The sequence below is a fragment of the Myxocyprinus asiaticus genome, chromosome 8 (genome assembly GCF_019703515.2).
Source record: "Myxocyprinus asiaticus isolate MX2 ecotype Aquarium Trade chromosome 8, UBuf_Myxa_2, whole genome shotgun sequence".
Classification (NCBI taxonomy): domain Eukaryota; kingdom Metazoa; phylum Chordata; class Actinopteri; order Cypriniformes; family Catostomidae; genus Myxocyprinus; species Myxocyprinus asiaticus.
In genome coordinates this window covers 1,604,891-1,627,618 of record NC_059351.1, presented here as the reverse complement: position 1 = coordinate 1,627,618, position 22,728 = coordinate 1,604,891, and the positions used below count along the sequence as shown (strand labels likewise).

General features: G+C 40.9%; 1 protein-coding gene across 1 annotated transcript in view; it reads right to left on the bottom strand.

Annotated features, from left to right (window-relative positions):
* dchs2 (dachsous cadherin-related 2) overlaps positions 1-22,728 on the bottom strand; it is a 45,081-nt gene that overhangs the window by 10,157 nt on the left and 12,196 nt on the right. The window contains exons 5-14 of the mRNA XM_051704959.1: positions 17,233-18,267; positions 16,952-17,139; positions 16,692-16,788; positions 16,421-16,578; positions 14,158-14,995; positions 12,289-12,528; positions 3,480-3,614; positions 1,671-1,880; positions 642-1,493; positions 324-437 (exon numbers count right to left, since the gene is read on the bottom strand). Of these exons, the coding sequence (XP_051560919.1) occupies positions 324-437; positions 642-1,493; positions 1,671-1,880; positions 3,480-3,614; positions 12,289-12,528; positions 14,158-14,995; positions 16,421-16,578; positions 16,692-16,788; positions 16,952-17,139; positions 17,233-18,267 (3,867 nt within the window). The remainder of the gene's footprint in view (positions 1-323; positions 438-641; positions 1,494-1,670; positions 1,881-3,479; positions 3,615-12,288; positions 12,529-14,157; positions 14,996-16,420; positions 16,579-16,691; positions 16,789-16,951; positions 17,140-17,232; positions 18,268-22,728) is intronic.

Genomic DNA, 22,728 nt, shown 5'->3' with positions numbered 1-22,728 from the left:
GCCCGGCCCAGTAGTGGTGAGCAGTGAGATGACAAGGAGAGAGCCAATCAGAACAGTGGGCGTTTACTGTCAAGTCTTAAAGGAGAAGCAGCACCAAAACCGAGCGTTTCTGACAGAGGCTCACAATGAGGGTGGAAAATGTTTTGCAAATATGACTATTATAAGGGAACCTCAAGGAACATATACTCTATATATATATATATATATATATATATATATATATATATATATATATATATATATATATATATGTATGACCCCTTTAAACATTTTTAAACAGAGATGGTAAGAGAGAACCTTGATGAAGCATATATATTTCTCACCTGTACTTGGATTAATACTGAAGGCTTCATTCTCATTGCCACTGAAAATACTGTACTTGATTGTTCCTTCATCTGATGTCTGGTCATGAGCTACAACATTTGCCACCCAAGAGCCTTGCAAATGAGAAGTGACACACAAACACAGTCAGTCCCATTCCCACAGATACTGACCTGATAAGAAACACAGGCCTCTGAAACCCATTCAAAAATGTTAACACAAACTAAATCAATGGTGCAAAGTCAAGAGAAAACTTAATGGTGCTATACATTTTGTCAGAATGCTACATCGATTAGTTAATAAAGTTGCTCAAAATAGACCTGTCTTGGTGTTCTCTAGCATGGTGACTTCATAGAGCTCCTCAGTAAACTGCAGTGGTGGCTCCTCTTCGTTCAGCTGTACAAGCAGCAGGCAGCTGGAGGTGAGGGAGGGTCTACCCAAATCTGCAGCCCGTACATGGAGCAGCTTTGTCCCAGAGACATCACCTTTCAGGGGGGCTTTTAACCTCAAAGCTCCAGATGACCCATCTATCTGAAACAGCTCATCTTCTTCTGCTAGGCTATACACTACTGTCCCGTTGTCTCCTTGGTCTGAATCATGAGCTGTAACTGTGAAGATGGGGTGATGGAGACGTGTGCTCGTGGAAGAGACTGACACCTGCATGGGTTCCTTAATACATGATGGTGGATTGTCATTGATATCTTCCACCTGTATCGTAACTGTGGCAATTGAGCTAAGTGGGCCCTGGCTGCATCCATCAGTAGCCACAGCACGGAAGATATGCTGGGAACGAGTTTCACGGTCCAGTGGCTTTGCCAGCCTTATTACACCAGTAGAGCCATCAACATAAAAATTTCCAGAATTCTCCTCCAGCAAGGAGAAGGTGACTACTCCATTGGGCCCCTCATCAGTATCCTGAGCTATCAGATGTATGACCTCTGAACCAGCAGGAAGCCCCTCGCTAACGGTGCCATGGTAGCTTTTGCGAGTGAAAGTGGGACTGTTGTCGTTTTCATCTGAGAGGGTGATGTGCAGGAGTGTAGTGGAACTCAGAGGTGGATGCCCACGGTCAGCTGCAGTGATGAAGAGGGTGTAGTTGGATCGCTCCTCTCTGTCAAGGACTCTAGTGCTGCTGATTTCCCCAGTCACAGCATCAATGCTGAAACACTGATCTGCGTCTTCTCAAAGTAGACAAAAAGGAAAGTAAACAAAATGTAATATATGTAAGTGCTGATTCACACTATTAATGTATTAATGTAAAAGATAGCAGCGTGGCAGTTCGAGAATATTTGTAAAATCAGTAAATGATTGGAATGTGTTAAATTAGACCAATAATTAAATGTACTTGCCTTCTAAGGAGTACTGAATGGTTCCATTTAGTCCAATATCAACATCTGAGGCCTGGACTGTGTGAATGACTCCTGGAGGTAGGTTCTCTGGGATTACTATGTGAAAGTCAGGTTGAGAAAATTCTGGAGTGTTGTCGTTATCATCCAGGACAGAGCACAAGACCGTAGCAGTGCTGGAGAGAGACGGAGTTCCACTGTCCTCTGCTTGAACTGTGAAGCAGCCATTAAACCATGTGATGGTTGATGATGAGGTTATCAGATCATTATACTGATATCATAAGACCAATCAGGAAACAAATCAAGTATGTAAAGAGCATGCAATTACAGCTTATTACTGTACAATTGTGCTAACAGTGTTCTGTGAAACAAAGAAAAATAAACTGTCTTGAAATTTGCAGGCGTGTTTCACGATGATCATTCCAACACTGAATCAATCTTCATGTCATTCCAGAGATAAATGTTATTGTATTTGATGATTACCTCTAATTGCTCATCACACTCCATGAGCAAGCAAACATTGACATGTGAAACATCTGAAACTATTTAGCATGCAAATACTCCTATTCCAAAAGAAAACAAATACAAATACTACTGAAGAAAACGGTACATTTCTTACTGTCAATAGGCGAATCTATAATTCTTCTCATTGAATACAGTCTAATATAAATCAGTGTGTGCATGTATAAAACATGATCAATTTCAGAACCAAGTATGCAAATGTCAGCTCAAACCATTTGCTCTACAGTTACAGCTTGAAAATATGGGAGGTCCTAGATGAGATGATGTAAACACAGTACAATTTTCTGTACACACGAATATAAAAAAAGGGGATAGTTCACCCAAAAATGAAAATTCTCTCATTATTTACTCACCCTCATGATATCCCAGGTGTGTTTGACTTTCTTTCTTCACCAGAACACATTTGAAGATAAATAGAAAAATATCTCAGCTCAGTAGGTCCTTAAAATGCAAGTGAATGGAGATTTCTCTTTTGAAGCTCCAAAAATCACAGACAGTCAGCAGAAATGTCATTGATATGACTCCAACGGTAAAATTAATGTCTTCCAAAGCAACACGATTGCTTTTGTTGCGAAAAAGATAAATATTTAAGTACTTTTTTTTACTCTAAATCATGCTTCTGTTCTACAGCGGTATTCGCGTGTGACAGAATTGCGTTGGTATGTGCGTCACACCAGGAAGAGCAGTTCTGTTTACAAGTGAGAAGGAGGAACGCTGTACAGAAGCTTCGTTGATTTTGGTTTAGATCTGTATTTATCTGTTTCTTTACTCACAATGGTGCGGAACGTGAGATTACGTCCATAACATGGCCACGCGAAGACGTCACACGAGAGACCACGTGATCTCTATCCTCTCATGAAGCTTAATGGAAGTGTTGGATTATAGTTAAAAAGTACTGAAATATTGATCTTTTTCACACCAAAAGTGATCGTGTCTCTTTAGAAGACATTAATTTAACCACTGGTGTCGTTTGGATGACATTTATGCTGACTGTCTGTGGTTTTTGGAGCTTCAAAAGAGAAATCTCCATTCACTTGCATTATAAGGACCTACTGAGCTGAGATATTTTCTAATTTTCATCAAATGTGTTCTGGTGAAGAAAGAAAGTCAAACCTGGGATATCATGAGGGTGAGTAAATGATTGGGTGACTATCCCTTTAACTATGAAAACTGAAACATTGCGCCGCTTATAAACTGCATATTCTGGCATCTAGAATAGATATACTGATCTGTAATTCAGTATGTAAGCAGTGCAGTGATTGGCCCATGATTTCTTACAGAAGGTCTCACCTCTAAGAGTAAATCTGGAATGGACCTCTCTGTCTAGCCGTGTAGAGGTGCTGATCTGACCGGTGTGGGAGTTTATTGTAAAGAGCTCATATCCTGGACTGGGCAACAAGCTGTAGCTTACGGCAGTATTTTCCTCTGCGGGGAACACAGATGCACACACAGTCAGTACTCGAATCACTCATCAGCCAGGAGGGTTTGTTTGTCTACAAGAAGTTGCCCCAACGTTTCTGATTACACATAGGCCCCGATTTACTAAGATCTCAAATAACGGGTGCTAACTTGCTTGTGCAATCTATGAAATTGCGTGTGCGCGTCGTGGCCGTTTTCCGGGTGATTTACTAAGAAATATCGCACAAATAACTACACGTGCAAATATGTTGGACACACCCTCCAAAAGGAATCTTTTGCATGTGGTATTTGCACCAAATGCAATTACAGCACAGCTCTCATTAAATACCACTGTATTTTTATTCACTCATAAAATCCCTGCTATATAGTAAGTGTAAGAGTAGTTGATGAGAATGCACATGACACTCTTCACTTGAAATGTTCATAATTCACAAGGAAAATACAATATTATGTACACGTTAAACCATCGCAACACTGATGTATACTTCAATGAAATCTGAATTTCAAACCGCTATTATCTTGACCATGGCAAAGCTGCACGGTACAGAACTTGTGCTCCCTGCTCGTTTCACAGACAAGACAAAACCTGTTCGGCGTACAGGTGCTTCGAGTACTGGAAAGAACCACTACTTGTTTAAAACATTAAATTACGACATAATTTGGGCATAAATTGTTATTAGGCTTATGATGATATCAGTTATGATATTGGGTTTTAAAATAATCGAATAAAACTGTTTTTGATTTCACATTAATGTGTGTCAATAAAGGGTGTTATATGTATTATCTGTTCTCAAAGTCTCCTTTTTATCACAACGACAGCATGATGCACTGTACAAATCAGATTAAACGCCAGCAGCCATATCACCCTGTAGCTCAAGACTGGTTGCCTACTGAAGCTAAGCAGGGCAGAGCCTGGTCAGTACCTGGTTGGGAGACCTCCTGGAAAAACTGAAGTTGTTGCTGGAAGAGGTATTAGGGAGTCCAGCAAGGGATGCTCACCCTGTGGACTGTGTAGGTCCTGATGCCCCAGTATAGTGATGGGGACACTATACTGTAAAAAGGCACTGTCCTTTGGATGAGATGTTAAACTGAGGTCCTGACTCTCTGTGGTCATTAAAAATCCCAAGTGTAGGGGTGAAACCCCAGTGTCTTGGCCAAATTCCCCCCATTGGCCCTTCTCAATCATGGCCTCCTACTAATCCCCATCCATTAATTGGCTCTATCACTCCACTCTCTCTCCTCTCCAGCAATAGCTGGTGTGTGGTGAGTGTACTGGTGCACTATGGCTGCCATTGCATCAGGTGGATGCTGCACACTGGTGGTGGTTGAGGAGAGTCCCCTGTTCACCGTGTAAAGTGCTTTGAGTGTAGTGTCAGGAAAGTGCAATATAAATATAACCTTCCTTAATACCTGCCTTTCATTCGTATGAATTTGCTTCTGTAGTTTCTGATTCCTCTAAACTGAATATTCATTTCGGGGAAACACGCAAAAATTGCCAAGATGTGCTATTTTGCGCATCTGAAAGACGCAATCCTTAAAAGACTACGTTAGTAGATCAGCTCGGACTTTTTTTTAGCGTGTTATCAAGTTTGCACATGTTTTCATACAAGCAAACCTTTAGTAAACCTTTAGTAAAGCCATAGACCGCATGACATCATGACGAGGAGTTTAACTACAACAAGTAATTGCCTTTTTCACGAGAGTTTCCCTCCACATATGTGCTACAGCTGCCAACAAAGGAGAGTGGAGCTCTGGTGAAAGTTTGACAGCTAAATAAGGTCAGCCTTTGTTAACCACACTGTCCCGCAAAGCAGCAAAGAGTGTCTTATCTGATCTTTGAAATGAAAACAGCACTTTAAAAAAAAAAAAAAACGGCAGAGAAAAACATACAACTAGCACACTGGTGGAAATAAATTGGATTCAGGGTGAAGGTAGAACAGAAGTATGAGCACACACACACACACACACACACACACTCAATTCACAAGCTGGAAACTTCACCAGTAGCCACAAGCATCATATATCAGCTTTATGAGTGTACAACAATCTACCTGCATTAATGTAACAGTAAGACATAGTTGCATCAGTTACTATCAGTATGAATCTTCAACTGATGAGCAGCAGCATATGGCGCAGTGGTTTTGGTGGGTTTAACGAAATGCAAGATAAAATTAAAAAACAAACCAAAGACCACAATGCTGAGAGGAGGGAATTCTGGGAGAAAAAAATGACTGGCCTTTATTAGCACAGATGGCTTGAGTTAGTGAATCATCACACACAATTTCAAATATCCTGCAGGAGGCCTGACTGCTGTTCTAGGAGAATGTCAGTAACACAGAGACGGGCAGGCAGACACTGATATTGCGGCTCAGGCATTTTAAAAGGCCCCGGTAGATTTGTGAATATTTGGACTGGGGACAAGGCGCACAGAATAACACACAGCGTGCGATAAAGAACACAAAGTCCTGTTGATTTATGTTAGCAATCAAGTTCAATGAAACAATTCAGGTGGATGTATGTTTTAAACAGCAGTGTGTTAAGTAAATAAATGTCAAGCCTAATGACCAAGGCCGTCTGGTCCTCCAGACTGAACTCATAATGGACAAATATGAAAGAAAACCACAGCCTCAGATTACTCATGCTGACAAGTTTTGCATGGAGAAAGAATTTGCAGATTACTGTTATAGAAGTGAGTATTATAGTATGATCAATAACACCGCTACAACATGCTATTACAGTATAGAAACTATAAGTGAAACTTATTCAAATCAAACTATCTAGCTGACAGTGGCATTCACATAACTTGTTATAACTGTCTGTAAGTAAGGTATAATGTGCAGTCAGCTTGTATCACCCTAAAGGGGTTTATTTTGCATTGACTGAACATTATCCCGCTTATTACATGGAAACCTACCAAATAAATCAATAAATGGACATGAAAGATTTATTTGGGTTAAAATTATGTTATTATGTTAAACGTTTCTAGAAAGAGCTTAATTTCAACTCCGGTTGATGAACCTGTTGGTGTTTATTTTGCAAAAATGGCCGTCTGCCTGCTCATCATTATCCCGCTTATTACAAGACTACAAGTGCGGTTGTTATTCAGAAATATCAGAACGCTGGATGGCGTCATTCAGAATTGCGTATTCCAGAGAGGCGTTAAATATTTAACATCAGCGGTGTAGTCGGGGCCATACGCACGTATACGCCGTATGTTTACTTTTTTCCCAGGGCTGTTTGCTTATAACGACTTCTAAGGATCAATATTCAAGTATACCCTCTGAGTACTCATTTGATTTGCTGCTTCAGAAATTCACAATCTACCGTCATGTTAGTTTCCCTTTAACTATATTCGAAGCTGTTTTGTGAAACTGACGTTTCTTTGTTGTAATTGGTACATTATCACTTAAGTTCACCTTAAGAGACAATCTCATGCTGAAGCAGTGTCAGGTACAATTAATTAGCAAAATATATGTTGCCAAACATCCCGTAAAATAAGGAATCATTCCGTAATTGAGAAAACAAATGCACTCCGTATGAGATCCATACGTGATGCTGTTTGTCCCATATTTTAGCTTCACACACCCAAACTGCTGAGAATGTTTCACAAATCGAGAGAAATTGACCTGAAACACAAACTCACACACACACACACACACACACACACACACACTCACATTCACACACACACACACACACACACTCACACACACTCTCACACACACACAGACACACACACACTCACACACACACACACACACACACTCTCTCACACACACACACACACACACACACACACACAGACACACACACACACACACAGACACACACAAACACACACACACACTCACACACACACACACACACACACACACTCTCACACACACACAGACACACACACACTCACACACACACACACACACACACACTCTCACACACACAGACACACACACAGACACACACACACAGACACACACACACACACACACACACTCACACACACACACACACACACACACACACTCATGTTGGTGCAGCTATCATTATGAGGACTCTCCATAGACATAATGATTTTTATTCTGTATGAACTATAGATTCTATCCCCTAACCCTAACCCTACCCCTAAACCTAACCCTCACAAAAAACTTTCTGCATTTTTACATTTTCAATAAAACATCGTTTAGTATGTTTTTTAAATGATTTGAATTATGGGGACACTAGAAATGTCCTCATAAACCACATTTATAGCATAATACCCTTGTAATTACCAGTTTATAACCTAAAAAAAAAGTCCTCGTAAACCACTTAAACCTGCCCACACACACACACACCATACACACACACACACACTCACAAACACACACAACCACACAGACACACACACGCACACACACACACACACGCACGCTCACACACGCACTCACACGCACTCACACGCACACACACGCACTCACACAGACACACACACACTCACAGACACACAGACACACACACACACACACACAAACACACACACACACACACACACACACAAACACACTCACACACACACTCACACACACACACGCACACTCACACATATACGCACATACGCACTCACACACACACAGACACACACACAGACACACACACACACAGACACAAACACACTCACACACACACACACACACACAAACACACACACACAAACACACTCACACACACACAAACACACACACACACAAACACACACAAACACACTCACACTCACACACGCGCACTCGCACACACACTCACACACACACACGCACACTCACTCACACACACACTCACACATATACGCACATACGCACTCACACACGCACACACACACACACACACACACACACACTCACACACGTATGCACTCACACACACACTCACACACGCACACACACACACTCACGCTCACACACGCACTCACACACACACACACACACACACACACACACACACACGCACTCACACGCACACACACGCACTCACACGCACTCACACACGCGCACACACACAAACACACACACACAAACACACAAACACACTCACACACTCACAAACACACACAAACACACTCACACTCACACACGCGCACTCGCACACACACACACACGCACACACACACTCACACACACAAACACACACACACACTCACACACGTGCACTCGCACACACACTCACACACACACACACGCACACACTCACTCACACACACTCACACATATACGCACATACGCACTCACACGCACACACACACACACACACACACACTCACACACGCACGCACTCACACACACACTCACGCTCACACACGCACTCACACACACACACACACACACGCACTCACACGCACACACACGCACTCACACACACTCACACACACGCACACACACAAACACACACACACACAAACACACTCACACTCACACACGCGCACTCGCACACACACTCACACACACGCACACACTCACTCACACACACACTCACACATATACGCACATACGCACTCACACGCACACACACTCACGCACGCACTCACACACACACACACACACACTCACGCTCACACACGCACTCACACACACACACACACACTCACATGCACACACACGCACTCACACACACTCACACACGCGCACACACACACAATCGTGCACGCGCACACACACACGCACACGCATACACACACACACTCACACACATGCACACTCACACACACACACGCATTCCCACACGCACTCACACACACACACGCGCGCGCGCACACACGCGCACTCGCACACTCACACGCATACACACTCACACACGCACACACACTCACACACATGCACACTCACACACACACACGCACTCACACACACACACACACTCAGACACACACACACACACACACACACACACACACACACACGCATACACACTCACACACACTCACACACATGCACACTCACACACACGCACACACTCACACACTCACACACACACACAAACGCACGCACACACACACACACATTCACACTCAGACACACACACAAACACACACACACACACAAACACACTCACACACGTGCACTCGCACACACACTCACACACACACACACGCACACACTCACACACACTCACACATATACGCACATACGCACTCACGCACACACACACACACACACACACACACTCACACACGCACGCACTCACACACACACTCACAGACACGCACACACACACACACTCACGCTCACACACGCACTCACACACACACACACACGCACTCACACGCACACACACGCACTCACACACACTCACACACATGCACACACACAAACACACACAAACACACTCACACTCACACACGCGCACTCGCACACACACTCACACACACACACGCACACACTCACTCACACACACACTCACACATATACGCACATACGCACTCACACGCGCACACACACACACACTCACGCACGCACTCACACACACACACACACTCACGCTCACACACGCACTCACACACACACACACACACACACTCACATGCACACACACGCACTCACACACACACACTCACATGCACACACACGCACTCACACACACTCACACACGCGCACACACACACAATCGTGCACGCGCACACACACACGCACACGCATACACACACACACTCACACACATGCACACTCACACACACACACGCATTCCCACACGCACTCACACACACACACACGCGCACTCGCACACTCACACGCATACACACTCACACACGCACACACACTCACACACACGCACACTCACACACACACACACACACACACACACACACACTCAGACACACACACACACACACACACGCACACGCATACACACTCACACATGCACACACACTCACACACATGCACACTCACACACACGCACACACACACACTCACACTCACACACACACACAAACGCACGCACACACACACACACATTCACACTCAGACACACTCACACACACTCACACTCAGACACAAACTCACTCTCAGACATACACACTCACACACACACACACACTCAGACACACACACACACTCAGACACACACACACTCACACAATCACACACACACTCACACTCAGACACACACACTCAGACACACACACACTCACACTCAGACACACACACTCACACTCAGACATACACACTCACACTCAGACACACACACTCACACTCAGACACACACACTCACACTCAGACACACACACTCACACTCAGACATACACACTCACACACACACACACACTCACACTCAGACATACACACTCACACACACACACACACTCACACTCAGACATACACACTCACACTCAGACACACACACTCACACTCAGACACACACACTCACACTCAGACATACACACTCACACACACACACACACTCAAACACACACACACACTCAGACACACTCACACACTCACACAATCACACACACACTCACACTCAGACACACACACTCAGACACACACACACACACTCACACTCAGACACACACACTCAGACACACACACAGGTTTGTTTCACTACAGTATATAAGTGAGGACATCTTATAGACTTCCATTGATTTCATAGCAGGCTAATGATGTTTTCTATTCTCTAACTCTACCGAGTGCATGTTAAGTGTTCCTACCATTGGGATTGTAAAACACCAGTAAAGCACCTACTCGTGACATGGCATTACATTTTATTTCATATGTCAGTGTGCTCATTCTGGAAGAGAGAGAGAGAGGTGAGAAAAACTGCAGCACTTTTAATACTAAATAAATGTACAGTAGTACAGGTTTAGTTCAAACGCTTCACGTGATTTTCTTACATTTCCCTGATGATAAACACTATATACTGCCAAAACAACAACACTTATCCAAGGAGAAATACACTATTTTCATGTAAAGCCTTTTCTCTCCCTCTCTCTCTTCTTCTTGGTCATCGTGTCCCCAAACTGCACGTCAAACATCTCTGACAAAAATAAATGCTAAATCATTGGATTTCACATAAAGTTAAGAGTTTAGTGTAACAGTCTCTCACTAACATGTATTCATTTGTGGTGAATGTGTCATTTCAACACTGATAGTGGAGGTTTTGGTGTGTCCCTTGATTGTCCACGCTGTTATGTCATGATACTATGACCTTTCATTGAACATATATGTTATGAAATGACATCACACACACTGGAGGTGACATCAGCCATTCTGCTAAATCACTTTGAGTTATTTTGAAGTTTATAACTCTATGTTGTCCTTTATTTTGTGGTGTTAGTCATGTGTGGTCACACATAACATGTCCACCCTGTTCTGGGAAGATAAAATCATGTAGTTTTAAAATTTCAATATACAGTATTTATGCCAACAGAAATAAAATCATCAATATTAGTTTACAAATATGTTTGCTAGATATCAATCACAGACCATTCAGAACTGCTGTTTTCTGATCGTTCTGCTGCATGGCTACTGAAAACTGTGTGAGTAACCATATTGCCATCTTGTGGTGATTTCAACAACTGCCTTCTTTACCTAAAATACTCTTCGAGTACCAAATGGTACTCTCTTGTTTTCAGGAAATATTGATCGAGTTAAATGCTGAACTGAATAGTGTTTAAATATTCTCAAGTTCTCATCATGAGATGTTAAGGTGGTACCTGAGTCCAGGTCGACTGCAGTGACTGTGACGATGATCTCTCCTGGTTCTCTGTTCTCCATGACAGTGGTATTGTAAACATGCTGCTGAAACATAGGATACTGGTCATTAACATCCAGAACCTTCACGGTGAGTGTCTGCGTGGAGGACAGGGAGGGGACGCCACTGTCTGTGGCCTGGACCGTGAGGATATGGACTTGCTGGGATTCGTAATCCAGGGAAGAGTTCAGGTACAGATGCCCTGAGAGAGAGAGAGAGAGAAGTAAAATACAGTTCAATTCTCTAAAGTTCAACAAAGACACCTTTCCTTTATTCAGTTGCTAGATTGAAAATAAAAATCAGCAGGCATTAAAAACAGAGTCTATACGGTGGGAAATAATATATGCAAGTACTTGATTTTATCCATCTGAATTTGACTGGATCATGAAAATAGAGCATGGCATTATTGGTAAATATCATTTTCCATGCAACCTTGATTATGTCAAGAGTGAGTCATTTCAAAGGCCGTATCTATTAACTTTATAAACTTTATAAATGTTTTACATGAAAAAAATTCAATAAAAAAAGATTAAAAGACTCATTAAAAGGCTGAATTTCATGAAAAGGAATGTGGGCATCAGAAGTTTGGCATACTCTGTTATTATTATTTCTTAAAAAATAAGAAGTGAAGAAATGATTGTTTTAAAATATTATAACCCTAATATTTGAGAAAAAACCCTCAACTAACATGCATGTTACAAGAAAACCATACAACAGGGTATTTAGACCTTTAGACCCCTTTAGACCCTCATGTCAATGTGTCAAGAGCATTTTATTTTTATTTCTATTTAAATATGATATGATATAAGAAAAATAAGATATGATTTTTATGAAAAGGCATGTTTTGTTCAGATTAAATGGAGTAACCCTAACACAACTTCTTGATATTACTTGCTCAAAAATACATGATATTTTTTCGAAATATTTTTTACCTTGTTTAACTTGATGAACCACAACTTCACTGTGTTAGTCATTAATTATTTTTTATTTTATTTTATTTTTTATTTTTTTAAATGGCATAAAAAATTGTCACAAATAAATACAAAGATGACATTTCTAAGAACTTGGCACGTTTTAACACCAGGGACTTTTATTTAAAGGAATAGTTCACCCAAAATGAAAATTCTCTCATCATTTACTCACCCTCATGCCATCCCAGATGTGTATGACTTTCTTTTTTCTGCAAAACACAAATTAAGATTTTTAGAAGAATATTTCAGCTCTGTAGGTCCATACAATGCAAGTGAATGGTAACCAGAAAGCACATAAAGGCAGCATAAAAGTAATCCATATGACTCCAGTGGTTTAATCCATGTCTTCAGAAGTGATATGATAGGTGTGGGTGAGAAAATAATTTTTTAGTGTAAATCTCCACTTTCACTTTCACTTTCAGATGTGAAAGTGAAACTAAACAGGCACCACATGTGACGTTCAGATGTAAAAGTGAAACTTTGTTCTGTTGCTCACCCACACCTATCATATCACTTCTGAAGACATGGATTAAACCACTGGAGTCGTATGGATTACTTTTATGCTGTGTTTATGTGCTTTTTGGAGCTTAAAAATGTTGGTCACCATTCACTTGCATTGTATGGACCCACAGAGCTGAAATATTCTTCTATACATCTTCATTCATGTTCTGCTGAAGAAAGAAGGTCATACACATCTGGGATGGCATGAGGGTGAGTAAATGATGAGGGAATTTTCATTTTTGGGTGAACTATCCCTTTAACAAAGAACATAGCATCTATTCTAATTTCATGTTGTCTTTAACATAATGATTTTCTCTTTGACTTAGATCCCGAAAATCATGCCATAGTATGCAGTTTACCTGTCCTTTCCATGCGAAAGTAGCCTTTATCATTGCCTGATATCAGACTGCAAATGACGTGTCCGTTACTCCCTTCGTCTTCATCTTTTGTTAATACGTGATGAACCAAGAGTCCCACCTCTGTGTCCTCTGAGACAGAAGCTATTTCCATGGAGACAAACGTGGGCCTGTTATCATTGATATCAAACATAATGACCTGAACAATGACCGAAGGATGTTTTCTATTGTTGGGCTCCTCCGTGTGGTCGCTGGCAGTCACTTTAAACACAAAGCTCTCAGTGCGTTCTCGGTCCAACTGTGCATTTGTTGTGACAACTCCAGTGTGAGGGTCGATGTGGAAAGGTAGCTCGTCTTTGCCAGGATCGGTGTCATAGGTCAAAGAATAATAAAGCTCACTGTTACGCAGGCTTCCATCCCCATCATGTGCGTTAAAGACATACAGTTCTGTTCCACGTGCAACATCCTCATGCACACCACACACTACAACATTGTCATCACAGGGGAACCAGGGAGCATGGTCATTAACATCAACAACACTGATCGTTACAAATACAGTGACATTGAAAGTGGGAGGGGCTTCCACACGTACAACCAAGAAGTAACGCTGAGTGGCTTCATAGTCCAGATGTTGTGCCACATACAGGTCCCCATTATTGCTTTTGACACCAAACTGCACACTGCCATCCCCTTCGATGATAGAATATCGCAAATGTCTTTCGGGCACCTTAGAAATTCCCAGTGAGCCAATGACAGTTCCAAGTCTCACATCTTCCTGCACAGTGAAGTGTCGGGGGCCCTGGAAATCAGAGTACTCTTTGTGTTTGTCTAACGTATATACCTGAAACAAAACAGAAAGTCTGAATAAATATTCCAAAGACATTTAAAGGTTGCAGACATTGCTATCCAAAATGACTCACACAATGTCCTAACCAGGTGCGATGGGATAAGATTAAATTGTCTGTCTACACTGAACACGAAAATGTGGCGTTATGTTACACAATCACAGCCAGTCAGAACTTATTTGATATTTGATGTACGGTTCTGTGAAGCAGGATTTTGGACCAGATTTACAGCGCAATAGGACACTTTGTCATAGCTTGGCGTCTGTTTCTGCTGCACCTGTCGCTTGTTGCGATCAAGGCTGGTGAGGACAAAAACTAAATGAACATGGAAGAGAGCTTTATTCGCACGTCACTTTATCGAGTTGTGCCTGATTAGGACATGGTACAGGATTGGAACTATTAGTGAATGTGCTAATTTTTTATTTGCACTGGTTAAAATGTGAATTCTTGATATCAAATTGATCTCATAACTTGCAGAAATACACATTCTTGTAAAAGTAACTAGTAAAAGCCACATCTTGATATCTGTAATAGCATTTTCACTAGTAGAATTTCACAATATGTCATTCAATCCTAATTAAAACACAATAATAAATATCTAGAATAAATTCTGTACTCGTTGGAATTCCAAATACACATATTAGCAAAGTATTTCTTACTAGTAAAAATTAAAAATGATCATTTTTTTATATCATTAATTTCATTGTTACTAGCACAAATATCCATTCCTGATTATTTATTTATTTATTTTTTAATAATTGCAACTAGTGAAAATGCTAATTTGGTATTTCAGACATCTGGAAATTGGATTTCAATATTAATAAGATGGAAATTAATTAATGATATCTAAAAAGTTTTTTTTTTACTAGTTACAATCACATTAAAGGTATCAGAAATCAAAATTTTATTGATATCAAAAATGATGATTTTTACTATTTCTAATTAATATTATTTTTAAATGAAGAATGGACATTTGCACTAGTAACCATAAAACCAAAAAAAGCCAATTTTTACTGGTAAGAAGTGCTTTGCTGATATGTGAAATTGGAATTTCAACAAGTAATACATTAATTTTAGATATCTGTAATTGTGTTTTGGATAGCAGTGGATGGCAGATCATTGTGAAATTCTGCTAGTGAAAATGCAGATACTGATTTCAAGAAAATGATTTCAAGATACAACGCCTCTTATAGGGGCAATCCCCCCTGAAGTAACCTAAGGGTAAGCTTGCTGTTTGTGAACCTACAATCTTTTCTGTTACCAGGACAGATCTGTACCCATGATGCCACAGCACCCCAGTTCAGAGGCAGTTTTTCCTTAGACTGCACGCTAAATAGAACCGCCAGTAACGAAATATCTTTATCCCTACTCTGACATACATATTAGAGACGTCATACACCTTAGAAAGTCCCACTAAGCACCTGTATGTGAACAACTGCAATCTCCTCCAGAGGAAAAGGGCCATTGTCCTTGGCAACAACTCTCAGGGTGTAGCGAGTCTGTGGGTTTGTGGAGAACTGCGCTGTCACCTTGATATCCCCATTACGGCTATCAATACTAAAGTGGCCCAGCTGATTATCTAGGTATGTGGAAGAAACACAGCACATCTCAGATTACATCAAAAAGAGATTTACCCTTCACTACATTATACTTAATTACTAATATACTCTAATTAATTAATTATTAATTTACCTTTCATAGAGAAGCTGACAGTTCCATTCTCTCCAGCATCCAGGTCTTTAGCAAACATACTGATTACAACTGAACCCACTGGGATGCCTTCCCACACCTGTAAATCAGAACACTGAAACATTTTGCTGATTGGCAATACAATATAAACAGAGGATCAGTGTACATCGAATGTATAATGTAACGAAAGGTTCATTTAACTTCAGTAAAATGTACAATTGCATTTTATTGCCTGTGTACTGCAGACTATGTATGATTATGACCTGGACGTTTAGCTCTTTAGTTGCACGCAAGTGTGTGAACTGTGGGCTGTTATCGTTGACATCTGTGACTAGGATGTGAACCATAGTTGTCGAGTTGAGACGAGGTCGACCCTGATCTGTGACCATCACCCTCAACACATGCTGCGCATGCTCTTCACGATCCAAAGCCACCAGGTTTATGATTTCTCCTACAGCCAGAGAAATAGTGAAACACGTAAAATAAAGAGAATACTGAGATGAATATTTATTATGTTTATTACGTATTTGACAGAAAATCTGACCTGTTCTGGGGTTGATTCTAAAGTATTTTCCATCAGACAGCAAGATGAAGGATAACACCCCATTATTATGAGAATCTCTGTCGGTAGCTTTTACCATTCCAATTAGCCCATGAGGGGACGGCCCCTCCTGCACGCTGAAGATGTACACATCCCTACTGAACACTGGTGCATTGTCATTCTCATCCTGAACCATGACAACCACCGTTGCTGTGGCAGTGGCCTCCGTTTTGCCAAACTGCACCGTTGCGCAGACTCTAAATCTGTACATGGGTTCAGTTTCATAGTCAAGACTCTGTGTTACAAACATCCATCCACTCTCTGGGTGGATCCTGAATGGCGGGACTCCAGTGAGGCGTTGGAGAGAGTAAGTGATGATAGGGGGCGCTGTTGCAGGGGTTCTTGCACGCTGGGCTGTTGTTCCATGAGCCCGTACCTGAATAACTCTGGTGTCTTTCTGAGCGCTTTCTCCAATTTCCACCTGGTACACCAAAGTTTCAAAGGCTAGAGTGTCTTCTACATGGCCTGAAGAGTCCAGCTCTATAACAAGACCTAAAGTAGAACTCAATGAAGGATGACCCTCATCCTCAGCTATAACACTGAGCTCATATCTCTTGGTAGAATCTCTTAAGAGGTCACTGCTTAGCATAAGAGTCCCGAGATGTGGGTGAATGGTAAATAAGTGGCTCTCAGGACGTAACATGTAATGAATTCTGCCATTAAGAAGGCTGTCACTATCGTGAGCATGTGCAATGAAGAGTGGAGTCCCTGGAGAGGTGTTATGGGATACGGTGATGTGTTCCAAGGTCTTTGAGAACACAGGAGGGTTGTCATTGACATCAGTGATGGAGATATTGACCTGAGCACTGCTGTAGATAGGGAGGGTACCTGTGTGGAACTGTAAGGTCAGGAGAACATAAGAAAGGGACTCGTGGTCCAAGGGCTGGTTTGTGGTGATGATGCCTGTCTGAGCATCCACTGAGAAAAGCCCCTGTGGATCACCAGAGGATATGACGTATGAGACTGCCTCCACTGAATCTGCAATTAGAAGGACAAATACAGCCAAAATATCATAGAAATAAAACGTCAACACAATGGAAAGTTCATTTCAAACTAAATTTGTATTTGCAGAGTTTCAGAATTTTATTTACAGGTACAGAAAATGAAACATGAACTGGTAAAGAAAATGTATGTTTTCGAAGAACGAATGGGTGTGACGTTATTTAGAACAAAATCTGGCCAGAAAGAAGGTGTTTATGCGTTTGTTTCGGTGGTTCGTAGCAGCTCGCCAGGGCGAACTTTCAGGAAAACTTCTGACCGGCTGCTAAACACCTTACTGTCATTGGTCCACATCATTGGTAGGTGTGATCTAGAGCTCCACCTACTTCTAAGCCGACAGCTTATTCTGTTTACGTTCTTCGGTAAGTCAAAATCAGTCAACAGGAACACACCGGCATGTAGAGTTATTAGCGAGCTTGTGCAAATTTACCTAGAGTACATCTGTATGATCGTTCGCTTTGAGACATTTTACAAGAACATGTTGCGCGATTTGTATTTTGTTTATTTAGTCTACAAAAGGAATCAAATCTATTCAAATACACTCATGTGCCATCTGCCCGAAGTAAGACATGCCTCTCTTATCATCATTCTTTTGTCTGTATTCTACCCATTAACACTCTTTTATACACCCACTTTGCAGTTGTATCATCATAAATGACAATAACAGATCGGCGCATATTATGGCCGCGTATAGCGTGTTGCTAGCTCAATAGCTCCATGAATTCTGAATGTAAACATGACAAATAAAACATTTTTGCATATATATTACTTTAAATAATCGTTGAGTGGTTAAAACTGTTTCTTTTACTGACCTCAAGTGAGTTCTACTCATAGGATAAGGCATAAAGTCATTGATAACACATTTTACTGTCACATTAGTTAAGGTTTTGCATGTCGTCTTGAGCATCCTCATATATTTTTTATTTTCTCCCCTTTTCTCCCCAATTGGAATGCCCAATTCCCAATGCACAGTAAGTCCTTGTGGTGGCGTAGTGACTCGGGTGGCGGAGGAGGAATCTCAGTTGCCTCCGCATCTGAGACCGTCAATCCGCACATCTTATCATGTGGCTTGTTGCGCGCGTTACCGCGGAGACGTAGCACGTGTGAAGGCTTCACGCTATTCTCCATGTCATCCACGCACAACTCACCACACACCCCACCAAGAGAGAGAACCACATTATAGCAACCACGAGGAGGTTACCCCATGTGACTCTACCCTCCCTAGCAACCGGGCCAATTTGGTTGCTTAGGAGACCTGGCTGGAGTCACTCAGCACACCCTGGATTCGAACTCATGACTCCAGAGGTGGTAGTCAGCATCAATACTCGCTAAGCTACCCAGGCCCATAGGCATCCTCATATTTAAATGTACATCAAACCCCTCCCACAGTGGCGTGGCGGGTGTCTGAATGATCTCAAACAGTATACCGTTGCTCGGCTGTTTTGAACTTCTTATTACCCCTGAACGAAGAACAAAAACCGAAGTATATCGAAGTCTCAATGCATCACCTCTTTCATACCGTTTCTTTTAGAACCACCCCTACCATTTGTGATAACAGTGACAATGTCCCAATCCTACTGTTTGGCATTAGAGAGTTTGCTTGGGTGAGGGAAACCAAAGCCCCAAGAGATTAAAGGATCTGCCCCCCTCTCCAACTCAGAAACTCAGAAATTCTGTCTCTTCATTTGACTTGAAGAGTGGGTTAATCAGCTAATCTAAACGACAACCTCAGATGACTGTCTACTGTCTTCTATTATGTGGAAGTCTAATGATTTTTGTCTGTGTGCGTATGTGTGTTTACATACATGTGTGAGCCAAAAAATAAATAAATCACTCAAATAAATCAAGAATGGAGTGATTCAATGAAGCAATTCAATATCTCTTACTCCTTACACCACTTTAGTAATACAATATTTCATGCATTAATGTCATACATTAATCATTTTTAAATTTAGCCTATACAGATCAACTAATTTTTTTAAATGTATCTTATTTTGCAGTCATATACCTATGTAAACACCTTAAAATAAATATAACTCCAATGCAAAATAACAACCATTACCTTTCTTTTATGTGACCTTTTATCCACTAAGACACATCTGTGCCATAAAAGATATAGATAAGCTGGGACATCATGGAATCATATTTTTTATTTTACAACTTATCATTTTACAATTAAAACAGAAAATGATGCTACTAAGTGGTTTTCAATCTCTGAGCATGTTAATGTTTTTAACCGTGGTAGCTTGGGTAACCACTGGGAATTGTATTCTGTTCACCAAATATATTGATTTAGATTCACCTTGAAGACTGAGAGAGACAAAAGAAACAAAGCACACTAAATACCTCTTTAATCCACCCTAACAACTCTGCCAACTGGACTGACATTTAACCCTCTGATGAGCTCATCCCTGACCCGTAAACTGGATTAGTCACTGGGGTGACGGCGTCTGGACATACTAGAGTAATAGTGGACAGGGAACATGTCAAAAAGGGTGGCGGTGTTTTGACACCCAGGACTTTAATTGTGTTACATAGCTTTCAACTGAGTTTCAAGCTTTGTATTGATTACTGATATTGTCAAAAATAACTTGCAAAAAAAAAAAAAATACCTCTATCAAATTAACAACCCATCCATAAACAGTAGCCCCAAAAGGTACTTGGAAACTTAAGGCACACACAAAAAACTTTACTTTCTCAAAACTAACTCACTTGGCCATTTTTTAAATGACTTTAACCCACTGGTCCAAATTTCACACAGGCGACCCTGGCAGACTAACCAACACTGGTGCAACCAATCATTGTCTTAAGCCTGTATTTCACCAACAGCCAAAAGCTTGCTGGCCTTAAACCACAAACCGCTAAATTCAGAGGCTGTTGGGCTGGATAAATTCAGCATCAAAGCTTTCAAAACAACAGCAGCTCAAAAAACAAAACTAGATCGCTCTCTTTATAACGAAGCTGTGCCGATTTACACTGTAAACACCAGATGTGATGATGAGACACGCGTTCAGTTCACAGGACTCCCATATCATGCAGCAGCTCAAACTCGAACTTTATTTTCCCCGTCTTAGAAAATATTTGTAACGAATGTTATATATGTGAATTGATTGCTATGAATTGTATTAATTAGGCTATATATTTGAATAACTTCTAACCTGTTTATGAAAACCAAATCAAGTTAACATTTGATGCTGAGTCTAAAAACTTTGGATGTTAAAATGCTCTCAAAACTCCTAAAACTCAAAACTCCATCCACATAAAATTTGTTTAATTACAAATGTCATATGTGTGAATTGATGATGAATTTTATTCGTTATAATTTCTATTTTTTGCATCAAATGCAGCTCGTGATGGGCTAAAAAAAGCTACTCAGAAATAAATTCTTTTGGATGATGAAAAATGCTCTCGGAAGTCCTAACGTCAGCCTCTTTTTTTCCCGTTCAACTAAAATAAAATGTTATTTCCAAATATCATATGTGTGATTTTATTGGCATGAATTTTTTGTCATAACTTAAGGAAATGGTCACAGGCGTAGATAGCTCTGAATATATTTTTTTCATATGCTGTAATATTTGGACTCTTTTATGCTTTTTCTCTCTATCCTCGCTATCGCAGCAGCGTCTGCCCCCCACTTTAATGAGAGTAGAGTTGCAGTGACACGATCAGAGAAAAAATAAAGTTATTTTATTGACACCATAGTGGAGACATGGCGACCACACCCATTTCCACCATTTTTATCCGTCATTCTCATCCCCCCAAAGACATGCCAGCGAATTGTGCTAGTAAAAAAAATGACCAAAATTGGTCCATTCTATGGTTAAAATGTCCATACTGTTTTCAAAAATTTGAAGGGAAAATCCCAATATAATAATTAATATCTGTTCTCAGCCACAAGATGATTGATCTTTCATTATTCTGAAAGTAGACAACTTTTTGTAGCTAAATGTCCTAAATACACCACAACATTACAAACCTAAAAAAATTAAATTCAATGCATAAAAAGTTCACAGATCTCATTCAGTCCATAATTTCTCTTGGTCCACACAACTAAAGGTGTCTGCCTATGCTACTGGTAACTACAGGTGTAGTTCATCACATTAAATATGGACATGTTACACTAACTTGGACAACCAGAAAGTGTCCAATTACTTTTGCCTTAAAGGAATAGTCCAACCAAAAATTGTAATTCTCTTATCACACTTCCTAGACCCATACAGCGTATGCGTCAAGCGTGCGTTAGGAAGTGTAATTGAGCTTGAAATAATCATGATCATGTCTAGAGACTGCAATGGCAGGATGTACAGTGTAAAAGGAGTTACACTTCGCTCTGTTTTCAACCCAAAACTGATTGGATCACTTCAGATTAAACAGAGTCATATGGATTACCTTTATGCTGCCTTTATGTACTTTTTGGAGCTTGAATGTTTGGTCACCATT